Source organism: Aspergillus chevalieri, chromosome 5 (assembly GCF_016861735.1).
Source record: "Aspergillus chevalieri M1 DNA, chromosome 5, nearly complete sequence".
In the NCBI taxonomy this organism is placed as follows: Eukaryota; Fungi; Ascomycota; class Eurotiomycetes; order Eurotiales; family Aspergillaceae; genus Aspergillus; species Aspergillus chevalieri.
Window position 1 is genome coordinate 286,017 of NC_057366.1, and position 12,532 is coordinate 298,548.

General features: G+C 51.2%; 7 protein-coding genes across 7 annotated transcripts; 5 read left to right on the plus strand and 2 right to left on the minus strand.

Annotated features, from left to right (window-relative positions):
* Positions 1-1,076: 1,076 nt before the first annotated feature.
* ACHE_50104S (60S ribosomal protein eL14) lies at positions 1,077-1,723 on the plus strand (the record flags this gene model as incomplete). Its single annotated transcript, XM_043279783.1, has 3 exons — positions 1,077-1,202; positions 1,291-1,554; positions 1,664-1,723. 3 exons carry the CDS (start codon positions 1,077-1,079, stop codon positions 1,721-1,723), a joined length of 450 nt encoding a protein of 149 aa, XP_043137428.1.
* Positions 1,724-2,505: 782 nt separating this feature from the next.
* On the plus strand, positions 2,506-3,250 carry EGD2 (nascent polypeptide-associated complex subunit alpha; the record flags this gene model as incomplete). The annotated part of the gene is made up of 3 exons (XM_043279784.1): positions 2,506-2,733; positions 2,804-2,862; positions 2,923-3,250. The coding sequence occupies 3 exons, from the start codon at positions 2,506-2,508 to the stop codon at positions 3,248-3,250; spliced, it is 615 nt and encodes a 204-aa protein (XP_043137429.1).
* A 349-nt stretch (positions 3,251-3,599) lies between these two features.
* On the plus strand, positions 3,600-4,303 carry ATP7 (F1F0 ATP synthase subunit d; the record flags this gene model as incomplete). Its single annotated transcript, XM_043279785.1, has 4 exons — positions 3,600-3,608; positions 3,683-4,078; positions 4,134-4,220; positions 4,274-4,303. The coding sequence occupies 4 exons, from the start codon at positions 3,600-3,602 to the stop codon at positions 4,301-4,303; spliced, it is 522 nt and encodes a 173-aa protein (XP_043137430.1).
* An 819-nt stretch (positions 4,304-5,122) lies between these two features.
* Positions 5,123-6,169, plus strand: ACHE_50107S (uncharacterized protein; the record flags this gene model as incomplete). The annotated part of the gene is made up of 1 exon (XM_043279787.1): positions 5,123-6,169. The coding sequence occupies one exon, from the start codon at positions 5,123-5,125 to the stop codon at positions 6,167-6,169; it is 1,047 nt and encodes a 348-aa protein (XP_043137431.1).
* A 953-nt stretch (positions 6,170-7,122) lies between these two features.
* Positions 7,123-8,637, plus strand: ACHE_50108S (uncharacterized protein; the record flags this gene model as incomplete). The annotated part of the gene is made up of 1 exon (XM_043279788.1): positions 7,123-8,637. One exon carries the CDS (start codon positions 7,123-7,125, stop codon positions 8,635-8,637), a length of 1,515 nt encoding a protein of 504 aa, XP_043137432.1.
* A 122-nt stretch (positions 8,638-8,759) lies between these two features.
* On the minus strand, positions 8,760-10,716 carry MSC7 (aldehyde dehydrogenase family protein; the record flags this gene model as incomplete). The annotated part of the gene is made up of 2 exons (XM_043279789.1): positions 8,760-10,215; positions 10,268-10,716. 2 exons carry the CDS (start codon positions 10,714-10,716, stop codon positions 8,760-8,762), a joined length of 1,905 nt encoding a protein of 634 aa, XP_043137433.1.
* Positions 10,717-11,050: 334 nt separating this feature from the next.
* On the minus strand, positions 11,051-12,355 carry ACHE_50110A (endonuclease III domain-containing protein; the record flags this gene model as incomplete). The annotated part of the gene is made up of 1 exon (XM_043279790.1): positions 11,051-12,355. One exon carries the CDS (start codon positions 12,353-12,355, stop codon positions 11,051-11,053), a length of 1,305 nt encoding a protein of 434 aa, XP_043137434.1.
* Positions 12,356-12,532: the final 177 nt, after the last annotated feature.

Here is a 12,532-nt window from a genome sequence, read left to right on the forward strand (position 1 = left end):
AAGCATCACAACAGTTCTGTTAAGGGTTTACGAGATCTACTAAACCGGACGGACATGCAGAGCGAATCAATGAACTTTATTGAACTAGCTGCTAAACTATTCGAAGTCGAACCTGCACTTTTGGCATGTCAGCATCAATCAACCATAGCTGAATGATAAAAAACGGCAAATGAATGAAAGTCCTCAGAGATCTTGGTGAAAAAAGCAATGATCATCGCCCGAAAGCGTCATATACTATCTAGGCAGTGCTGTTGTCTTAATCTTCGGAGCGTGCGCTAGCAAAACAAATGTCTCCACATACCTATATAGCGAGGACGAGTATCGAGTCGTGTCGTATGGATGACTCCTGAGAGGAATCTGTCTTTGAATGGTCAGCAACGACTCTACCAAAGATGGTATGACAAATAGTAGTGTAGAAGAGACATCAGAATATGTAAGAAATGAATATCATGCTGCAGCGCTGCATAAGAAGCCCCGGCGAGGGCCTCACAGACACTGGGTCAATCGCAAATTACCGCATCATGTGAGGGATGAGTAGGAATATGAGTGTCACATACCAGTTCATGAAGCATTGAGAGCAGACCTATGTTAGTAACAAAAGTGCATAATCAACAGAACATCATAAATCCTGGTACAGGTAGCTCAAGATGAAGCTTGAGAAGCTGCCAGTCAAAGAACAGAAAATTTAATGCGGTTTAAAAACACCGCCGGAACGGAAAAACTTAACCCACGCCAAGGCGCCCACCAGCCCTAGGCCGCACGGCAGCCCCGAAGACCGCACTATGAGTGGCCAGTAAGCGAGGCTCTGTGGGCTCTGGGCCGTGGCAGCGAAATTCGCGATTCCGGCAGTCACAGCGAGCGAACTTGTGCGTTCCGGACGACTTCGACAACCCCGACTCTTCGACAACACCTTTTACACGACCGCCCTTGGAGTTAGTCGACCGTGAGTTCTTTTCTGCTATTCTCAGTGAACAGAGATTTTTCCGCTTTCCACGCTCGTTACGCTGTTTCGCTGTGTCCGCTGTTTCTGAACACCCGCTGAGACTTTTTGTGTGCGTTATAGGAAGCCCTTCGCCATGGCCGATATCGACGTGAAGATTGCTCAATGGAAGCTGGTTGAGGTTGGCCGTGTGGTCCTCATCCGCCGCGGTCCCTACACCGGCAAGCTCGCCGTTATTGTTGAGATTGTCGACCACCGCCGTGTACGTTTATCCCGAGTCTGGACCGATTGGCGATAATGCAGATATGGAGGAGAATGAGAACAAAGTGTTGACAAGATTTCGCGCGCAGGTCCTGGTTGACGGCCCCTCCGGCGAGGAGCAGAAGATCGTCCCCCGTCACGTCCTTCCTCTCGCCCACGCTACCCTCACCCACTTCACCATCCCCAAGCTCCCCCGTGCCGCCGGTACTGGCCCCGTCAAGAAGCTCTGGGCGAACAACGAGATCGACGCCAAGTGGGCTAAGAGCAACTACGCTCAGAAGACCGAGCGCGCCGACCGGAGGAAGAACCTGACCGACTTTGAGCGCTTCAAGGTTCTCCGCCTGAGAAAGCAGGTACGTTCTGCACTGCACATGGAATGCATGATACGAAGCCCGTTGCGATAGATTGGCACCTACGCGATCTGGGGAAGAATATAGGAAGAAAATGTGCTAACGGACATAGGCTCGTTACGAGGTCCAGAAGTCTCTCGCTAAGGCCAAGGCGGCTGCTCCTAAGGCATAAATGGTTTCATGAGGCTCGGTGCAAGTGTGAGGGGATCCCTGGGACGGTTTTTCCTTTTGCTGAGGGTTTTTTTCTTTTAATTCAGCAAAATGCTGTATGCATATTATTGACAGCAAAAAAGAATGATTCAAAACTTGATATCCCGTGTCCGATCGAACTGTTGCATCTAGACCATTGAGATGCTGTCAGGAGAGGCCATCATACTGTTTGCGACCTATTATTTCCATCTTCCATTTTCCATACTTCCATTACATAGTACTGTGGAAACGGCGTTCGGTTGGCAGCTACTCCGTACATAGTTCCATATTGGATATTGGGATTGAACGCTGGACGTAGTTTTGTCAATTGTAGATTTAGCAGTTTATATTCATATTCAATTTCTATTTCTATATTTTGTAGGCTGTAGACTGTACGTATGCTGGTAACGATGTATGTATGCATGCACAGTGGGCAGGTGGGAGACCCAGTAAGCCTCGCTAACGATTTTCGGCAGGATGACCTTCACACAGCATTTGCGACCTTCAACCTCCAACCAGGCAAAAATACCCACCCCGTCCACCAAATCTCTCTTTCCGCGAACCAGGTATGCCAGTTTTTGTTTTCGAGTCGCTGATTTCCATTCTGCCGTCGAAATCCTCGAATTCCCGCCCGTTTGTGGGAAATCGTGGGGTTTTCGGGTGTCTTGAGGGCACAAATGCCCGCCCGCACTGCACCTGCACCCTACAAATGTGCGAGAACAGCGAACACTAACTCTCGGTTTCTACGCTAGATCCTAAATCACAATGGCCGACCCCCGTGTTGAAGAAGTTCCCGACGAGGAGCCCACCAAGCAGGTCGAGGAGGCAGGCGACAGCTCTGAGTCTGAGGCTGGCGACGAGCCCACCATCCCCGGAGGCGCCGCTGTCACCATCCACTCCCGTAACGAGAAGAAGGCCCGTAAGGCCATTGGCAAGCTCGGTCTCAAGCACGTCCCGGGCATCACCCGTGTCACTCTCCGCCGTCCTAAGAACGTATGTTCCGCGAATAGAATATGAGGGGGCGAGACAGAATTGGGGACGAGACGGTCGCTAATGGTTACAGATCCTCTTCGTTGTTAACCAGCCCGATGTCTACAAGTCGCCTTCCAGCAACACCTGGATGTATGTCTCAGCTCCAACCTCAACATGACTACACAACAAACATTTACTGACATAACGCAGCATCTTCGGTGAGGCCAAGATCGAGGATCTGAACTCCCAGGCCCAGGCTTCCGCTGCTCAGCAGCTTGCCGCCGCCGAGGCCGCCGCCGGCGGTGAGCACGCTGGTCATGACCACGAGCACGACCACGGCAAGGGCAAGGCCCCCGAGACCGAGGGCAAGAAGGAGGAAGAGGAGGACGACGGCGAGGAGGTTGACGAGGCCGGCCTCGAGGCCAAGGACATTGACCTTGTCATGGCCCAGGCCAACGTCTCCCGCAAGAAGGCCGTCAAGGCCCTCCGGGAGAACGACAACGATATCGTGAACTCGATCATGGCCCTCAGCATATGATTTGGCCGCCCTGCCGGCAGGATGAATGAGTGAGCTTTGGGCGCGAGGTCACGTTGATATCCCTGTTCTGGGCCCTCTCCCTTAGTGTATAGCCAAAAAGCACGATTAATTTCTTTATTTCTTCATTGTAAGCATTTTCTGTAAACAAATTGAATTCGTATATTTGCAAAAGAGCATTTCATAATTTGTAGACTGACAACATCAATCTGCTTTGTATGTGGTGGTGTCTCGGAACACGGGAACAAAGTCACGTGAGGGCGCCGCATCCCAAACCTTGCCGAATCAATCCTCAACTCTCCGAACCTCCCATTGTGCAGTTAACCCCTCCCCTTCATACAACACCGTCACAATGGCTGCTGTATGTGCTATTTTCCCTTCAATTACACCGCAAGATATCACTCTCTATGGAAAATTCTCACTAACTCCCTCCAGCGCAGTGCCGCTCTCAAAATCGACTGGACCAAGGTCACCAGCTCCCTCGGTCTCCGCGGTCAAACAGCCACCGCCCTCCAGGCCTTCAAGAAGCGTAACGACGATGCGCGCCGCAAGGTCCAGCTCCTTTCCGAGCAGCCCCAGAACATCGACTTCGCCCACTACCGCAACGTCCTGAAGAACCAGGCCGTCGTCGACGAGATCGAGAACCACTTCAAAACCTTCAAGCCCGCCACCTACGACGTCAGCCGCCAGATCAAGGCCATTGACGCCTTTGAGGCCCAGGCTGTTCAGAACGCCGAGCAGACCAAGGGTAAGGTTGAGGCTGAGATTGTCGAGTTGAAGAAGACTCTTGAGAACATTGAGACTGCTCGGCCGTTTGAGGATCTCACTGTGGTATGTTATGTTACACAGCCATTGGATATGCTACAGAGGCTGATAACTTGTTTAGGACGAGGTTGCTGCTGCCCAGCCTGAGATTGACGAGAAGACCTCTTCCCTGGTCTCCAAGGGCAAGTGGATGCCGCCGGGCTACAAGGTGCGTTGTTTTTCAGGGATCCGAAGTCGAACTATACTAACGATACTCTACAGGAGCGCTTCGGCGACCTTGCTGCCGTTTAAACGGTCAAAAATATCCTGTCCTTTTACGCCTCCTTATCCTTCAATCAATACAATCACGCAGTAATTGTCAACCCTGCCATGTGCGACTAGCCGTGATTTGGTTGTCGGATGTGTATAGAACTTTGTTCGAATTAGAAGATGTTCCATGATCGTCCTCGTATTCTACGTAATACCATATGCCTCAATAGACACATACCGGCAATGCGTCGTACTTATGACATGCTCCCGTCGCCCTACTGTGGATATTGCATGGAAATAATAGCCGCAGCCAATAAGTAGACTGCAATTCTTACTACACTATGCAGACGAGTGTACTTCAATATGGGATCAAATCAATGTCCTGTTTGACAGTTGTATGTCACGTTGTGCACGACCGTCACTCCACCTGATCATCTTCGCTAAAACTCAACCTCCACCTCTATCGCCGGTCACTATCCCAAAATGCCACCATTTGCGCTTCAGAGTCGTCACAAGAAGACCCCTTGATTCATCAATCGAGTGGAATCACCCAGCTACAGAGTACTGAGACCTCAAAAAGCAGATACGACTCCGAAGATTCACCCTCGAATATCTCCATCCTCAGCTCGACAGACCGCGGCTACAATCCAACACGAAGATTCGACTCATCACTCTACCCACCTCCACTTCCTACAACGATCAGATACGTTTGGTATTATGTTGATCACGATAACAGCTGATTATTCACTGCTCTCGCGTTGAGCACCTAGCGAGCGAGCAGCAAGCTGTGATGATTCGGTTCTAACCTCGAAATCGAACAATCGCGCTTGAACAATTGCGCTTGACTACAGAGCCCCGAATATGAGTGAAATACGAGAACCGGCACGGATTGAATGTCTTCCTGTCGAAATCATTCAGACGATTTTTCTGCATTGCGTTGAATTCAATTTTCCCCGCGCTTCGATCCATATCGCCAGGGCTCTCTCCGATCCGGTAATATATACATGGCTTATACGACTTGCATTTACTATCGACAACCACGAAACTCGCGACATCTTGACTCCGGAGTATTTGCCTCCGCCGCTTGACTTTCATGGCCTCTCCAAGCAGGAACGGACAGACCTGCAGAACGCTATTCTTGGGACACGATGGTGCACATTACCGGTGATGCGGAAATGCCAAGCAGGATTCCTCAAACACGTTATCTCGATCCAATGCAACCATCTGGACATTCCCTCACCAGAGGACAAAAACAAGCTGTCGAACCTGGAGCAGCACTTCGAGGAGTCAACCAGCATTACTGACACCCAGGGTATTCCCCGTGCGAACCCATTCGAGGACCTTAAGATCCCTGCAATGCGTGAAATCATCCCCGGCCGTCCAGACACCTACGATGACTGCGTACTTAGTATCTGGTTCAACTCGGGCCTCGTAGTGCTCGGCAGACCCGTGGACGAATCGTTTACCGCCGGCGAGGGGGGATACAGACTACCAGCATGCCCATCCACCGCGCCGCGCATGCCAGACAAACTGCTCCGTCCACCATACACACCCGACAAACTCAGCTTCCTGACCCTCCTAGCAGAAGAAGCGTACATCGACGAGGACGAGAATTTCGACTGCTCGAGGCGCATCCTGCGACGGGTGATTCGCGACCGGGACTTGGCTACGTTCCAACGACTGTTGAAATTGTGCATTCGGCTCAAGTGCTATAATTACTCTAGGCCTTGGCCGCTGCTGCCGTGCCATTTCCGCGCTGCGATGAAATACGCGGAGGAGCGGAATGATCCGTTTATCAGGTTTCTGGTCGAGGAGTGTTGGTATCTTGTCCCGGAGGATATACAGCTAAAGGATGAGTTGCTGAGGAGATATGCGAAGGATAACGCGGCTGGGGTTGGGTATAAGTAGATTCGAGAACATTGGCGTGGTATCCTAAACAAAACACATAAAACGCGCGAATCAAAACGAAAACGACAGCATAACCATAATCATATCCGTGTCCATACCATCAAGCATAACTCATTATCATCGGACCTAGTGCCATCACTTTATATCCTCGACCTCCTTGTTCTCGTTGTCCCCCTTCTTCGACCGCAATATCCACACGTCAGACATGTAATGATGACATCGCAGAGAGTCACAACGCCGTTGACGATCGCCATAATGACTGAGCCGATGGCGTTGACTATGCCGCGGAGGCAAGCACCGATGGATTGGAATACGCCTGCGATCTGGTAGTTGTTAGCTGGATGGATTGTGAGAGAAGGAAGGGCAGAAGGCATACGCAGGAACAGACGGCGCCCATTTTGGTTTACTTGGATTGATGTTTGGATATTCTGATGAGGAGAAATTGATTGTTTAATGTTTGGACTTATGTCTATTGTAAATAGCCCTAGTCTGAGGATGAGGATGAGAATAAGAATAAAGTCTCCCGTACCTATGGTACTACCATATATATATACCCTTGGTATATCAAGTACACATCTACAAGAAACATTCCAATTCCGTCATACCAGCTGTCATACCTGATTCTGATTCTAGTCCCCCGTCAATCCCCATATTTTCTGTATGAGTCAAAATAGAAACACCCTGTTGGGATTGGCCCATGCACTTCTTTTGCTGCGTCAACGCGGCGAGAAACTTGATACTTACTTGTACAAGTAAAATGACGTCATTGTTATATTAGCCCTATACATTATGTGAATGGCTTAGCGCTAGGGCTGGAGTCATGTGACTATAGTGAGAGATTCCGCCAATCATATCGATTCAGAGTTTGATATCGCCTCTACTATACATCGGTCAACCTCATACAGGGGGCTTAAGTATACATGGGGTGGATGAACGAACGAATGAAAAGATAGATGAACATGTCGGGCCTTACGCCCATCCGAGTCCGCGGCCGCAGAAAGAGAGTTAAGCTTAGCCATGATGACCAGAACCATGCTGCCCCCCAAGTTAATAGAGGCAATCCACGGGGTAAACAACTCCTCCCGCTCGATGCTTCTCGACGTTCTCTCTACGCTCGACGGAAACGCCCATTTATAAGCGGCAGCAGCTGGTTGTCATCGCAGCCCCAGTCGCAATTAGACTCCCTATCTCAACTACAATATCAGTACCAGTCAGAGCCGCTGCCAAAGAAAAAGAAAAGAAAGAATCTCTCACGCCTGGAACGCTTACCAGTTGAACTCATCGAGAAGATCTTCTTATACTCGCTAAATATCAATTTCGCGAGATGTTCGCCTTCGCTTGCGGCTGCTGTGTCGAGTGAGCGGGTTTGGAGGGTTTTGATTCTTTTGGCTTTTTGGAGGGGTCCGCCCTCACCTACCTCCTCAAAGAGTGAAGAGAGGAGTGGGAATTGTATCAGTGCAGGTATTGCAAGAATCCTCCGGCCATTGGATTATGCACCTCTAGGCGAAGACGAACAACGGATCCTGCAGAGCACCGTTTTCCGGTGTAAATGGTGTACCGTGCACAGGGTTTTAAACAATTTCCCTGATTTAATGGCCCTAACCATCCAACGACTCTGGATAGACGCCGGTATCACCATGGACAACGACCAACAAGAATCCCTCAACCAATATCTCGACTCCCCAACGAACCACCCAACAGAAACCCTCACCTTCCAAGGGACAAAAGACACCAACACCTACACCCTAGCTCTCGCCCCCCTCGCATCTATCCGAATAACCTCCCCAGAAACAAACGAGGACACAACAATACCCCTGTTCAACCTCCTTGAATTCCCACCGCATCTCCTCCGCGGCGGATCCCACGGCTTCAATAACAAGGACATCGCATTCCTCGAGCTGCTCCGCGTATCCAGCGGGTTCAACCGCACAGATACAAACTCTATGCATCTCGCCAGAAACATTTCTCTAAATAGAGACGCACTGCAAGAAGGTATCCACAAAGCCATTATCTCCCGGAACCACGACGCCCTGGTCACTCTCCTCAAAATCGACGAGTATCATTTCCGCGCCACCACCACCAACAATACCACCATTAACAGTGAAGATATGATATACACGCTTCCGGCAGAACACTACTGCACGTCCCTTCCCGACATCCAAACATTCAAACTACTCCTCCGCGCAAGCGCTGAATCCGTCCCATCGGACGACTCGTCCATCACGGCATGGGCGATGGAGCTGGGTGGTGCGTTTGGGAACTGGTTGCTTGATCTTATGCTGCGGATGCCGGAGATAAGGGAGGGTGTTAGGGAGAGGCCGGATGCGGGAGTATTTTATATGGGAAGGTGTAATGGGGAGAGTGAGATGGGGGGTAGGTATTTGAGAGATGTGTTGGGGGTTGAAGAGGTGGGGGGTTGGATGGAAGAGGGTGCTGATTTTGTGAGTTTGGCTAGGAATGAGGATTAGAATAGATTTGTGCATAGACGGGGTTGGTTGGTTGTATGTGTATGTGCAGCTGGTCTGCCATTATTATTACTATTAATGTACATATCTACTATCCACTATCCATATTTGCTACTCGTACAGGCTTACATATTCCCCAACAACCTAACAATTCCCCTAACCCTCCCCCCAATCCCAATCTCATACCCCGTCTCAACAACCCCCTTACACATCTCCCACGCCCCAGTCCCATTCTGCTTAACGCTGTCACCCTTCTGAATCGGATAATCCACTCTCGGCGGGATCCTCGTAGCCATGAGCTTCGGAAACCGGTCCACGCAGATAGATTTCACATTGCAAATCCCCCTTAGTCCTTCTTCACCAGCGAAGCGGCCATACCCGGAACCCTTGATGCCGCCGAAGGGGAGTTGCACGGCGTAATAGCTGCCGAAGTCGTTGACGGAGGTCATGCCGGATTTTATCTGGGACACGCACTTGTTCACGTCGGGGATGTTGTAGCCGAAGACACTCGCGCCCAGGCCGTAGATCGTTGAGTTTGCGATGGAGATAGCGTGGGGGACGGAGTCTGCGCGCATGAGGACGAAAACTGGGGCGAAGAGTTCGATTTGCGCGATGCGCATTTCTGGGGTAACGTCCGCGAGGAGGGTGGGTGTGAAGTAGTGGCCGTAGGCGTGGGTGGGGTGGGAGAAGCGTTTTCCGCCGCAGATCAGGCGCGCGCCGTGCTGGACTGCGTCTTCGATCAGAGATTCGAGACGGTCAAAGGAGGCGGGGGAGATCATGGCGCCGACGTCGGGGGTGGAGGGTGTCTTGGAGGAGGAGTCGACAAGGACGGAGCCTAGGCGGAGAGCTTTGATGCGGGGGGTGAGGATGTCGAGGAGTTTGTCGTAGATGCCTGGGAGGGCGATCACTCGTTCGACGCCGATGCAATTCTGGCCGGCGGATTGAAAGACACCTCTCATAAGAACAGATGCAATAGACGATGCTTCACTCACGGTTCTCGAATCATCCAAGATAACAGCAGGGTCTTTACCACCGAGTTCCACGCACACAGGTGTCAATGACTTGGCCGCGGACTCGCATACTTTGTGCGCCACAGACTTCGATCCGATGAATGTCAAATGAGAAATCCCAGGGTGAGAAGTCAACACATCCGCAACACTAGGCAGACAGACAACACTCTGCACGAGATCCCGAGAATGTCCACACGCCGCAAGTGCTCCACGCGCCATTTCCAAAAAGTATGCCGTACACCACGCCGTCTGCTCAGAAGGCTTAACCACGACACCATTTCCAGCAAACAACGCACTGATAACAGGTCCGATGAAGTTGTGGAAGGGGTAGTTCCATGACACACATGCCGAGACAACGCCCAAAGGCTCATACGTAACCATATTCTTTTTGTACATCATGAGGAAATTCGTCGGTCTGGATTCCGGTGCCAATGCCTTTTCGCCGTGATCGATAGTCCATTTCAATTTCTCAGCCGTGACCAGGATCTCGCCAAACGCAGCATCAACTCGCGTCTTTCCGGAATCGAGGCAACAAGCGGTAACGATATCATCTTGGTGGTCGAGCACGTATCTATCCAGTTAGCCATCACATCGCCCACATCTAAACCAAAGTAAAAACAAACCTCAACAACGTCCTAAGCACCCTCCTCCTCTCCGCAAATCCCGTCCTCGCCCACTCAACCTGCGCATTCCCCGCTGCCTCAACAGCCCGTTCGACAACCTCCCTCGTCGCAGGCCGAATCCCATTCCCCAGCACCCGTCCGTCCGCTGGACAATAACTCATAATCAAATCCTTATCCCATTGCCCACGGGCTTGGCCTTCAAGGACCCGTCTCTGTTCACCGGTGACATCGCCCCAGCTCTTGCCTGTCCAGTCATAATTCGAGCGGATCTCGGGCGGGAGGGGAATGTTGAACGGGACGGCGGCTTCGCGTTTGTGGGACACGTAGATTGTTGTGAAGTAAATTGTGGTGAGGGTGAGGAGGGCGATGGGGAGCCATTGGGTGTGTGGTTCGAGGTGTTCCATCAAGGGATGGAATTGGGATGGGATGTAGGTTGTCAAGGTCTCCATTTTGGCGGATTGAGGGTAGTTGGCGTGGTTTGAGACGCGCTGGTTGAGAAGAAATGGAGGTGGTTCGATAGCGGGTTTGGTGCGGGGTCACGTGCGTTCCCTTCTATGTACAATTGAGGTATTGAATTGAGCATTATTCTGTGGTTATTGTTCCATTGTTGGTACATTATTTCTTGGTATACCTTGTCTATTATCACTGTTACTATCTCTAATTAAAATATTAAGTCCGGTATAATTGGATATATCAAGTCATCCTTAGATATATAAAAGGTCACATCCGAAGTATATCAATCCACGAGATCTTTCCTCTCACTCACACCCTTACTACCGGAGGTTACGCCTTCCTCCCCCCGGTCCTCTTCACCAAATGGTCAATGACACACCCTTCCTCCCACCCCACCGCCCCCCTCCCCGTACCAGCCCTACAGCGCGGACAACTCTTCCCATGCCGAATCAACAACTGATGCAAGCTATATTTCAAATGGTCCGGCACCCGCACCTCCAAGTGCCCAAACGCGGTGACCTCATTCACTTTACTGCCGGTGCTGTCAGAAGGAAGCCAGCCCAGCCACTTGGTGATGCGGAAGATGTGCGTATCAACAGCGAAACACGGCCGCTGCAGACAGAAGAGGATCACGCAGGCGGCGGTTTTGGGGCCGATGCCAGGGTAGCTCGTTAAATGTGTCATTACAGATTCCGTGGGGAGGGCGTGGAGGTAGTTCAGCGATAAAACATTCTGGTCAGCACAGGCGATTTCATAGTCTTTGCTAGCGTTTGATTCTGACTTGAGTGCTGGATCGGATCCGTCTGGGTTGTTGGTCAAGAGATCCCTGCGCTCCTGATTCTCCTGGTACACCAGGTCCAAAATCTTCTTCAGATTCTTGCTCTTCACATCCGCCAACCCACCCCTTTTAATCGCCTCAAACACATCCCCCACCTCCGCCCGTCGGACCTTATCCCAATCCACACTCCCCTTCCCAACTCCCTCCCTCAGAATCCCAAACCGCTGCACGAGCCCATTAAACGCCATAGCCGAGTTCGTCCCCGTCGTCGCACCACTGAGGAGCGTGCGGATCAGTGCGTCGAGCACGGATGGCACCTCGCCGCAGCCGGTTACTGTGAGCGAGGGCTCAGGAATTGTAGTCGGGGGTGTTATTTCGCCGTGGACGGATGTTAGGAGGCGGTTTACTTCTTCGCATTCAGAAGGGGTTGGGCGGGGGTAGGAGGGGAAGGGGGTGAGGCCGGGGCTTAGGCCGTAGGTGGTCTTTTTCTGGTTTTTGGGTTGCTGTTGCTGTTGGATGGGGAGGGTTTGGGTAGTTTTGTCGACGGTGGATTGGAGGGAGGTTGCTAGGTCGGCTAGTTGTTCTCGTTTGATGTCGGGGGTGTTGCTTTTCGACGTTAGAGGGGTTGGCAGAGGGGCTAGGTTATGGGGGAGGTCATTGGTTTCTGGCTTCTGGTTGCTGGTTGCTTTTTGTTTTTTTGCGCTGGGCTCCGAAGAGTCAATCTTGCGACTGCGGCTGCGTTTCGTTTCGGTGGGTGTTTCGGTGCCATTTGGCTTCGGGACATCTGGGAGTAGTTGAGGGTCGTTTTTAGCTGCGAGCAATGCTGCTTGAGCAGCTGAGCGTGTGATGCGAGCCATGGTGTCGTGTTGATAGAGGACGGAGGTGTTGTACTCCGTAGTTGGAGACCAGTTATGCTATGATGCAATAGCCAACTCTGCAAAACATGCAAACAACTTAGATAGTGTCAAATCAACTACAAATCTACAACGCAGTAACATAGATCAAATGCATTGATTCATGCTATCATATACAGC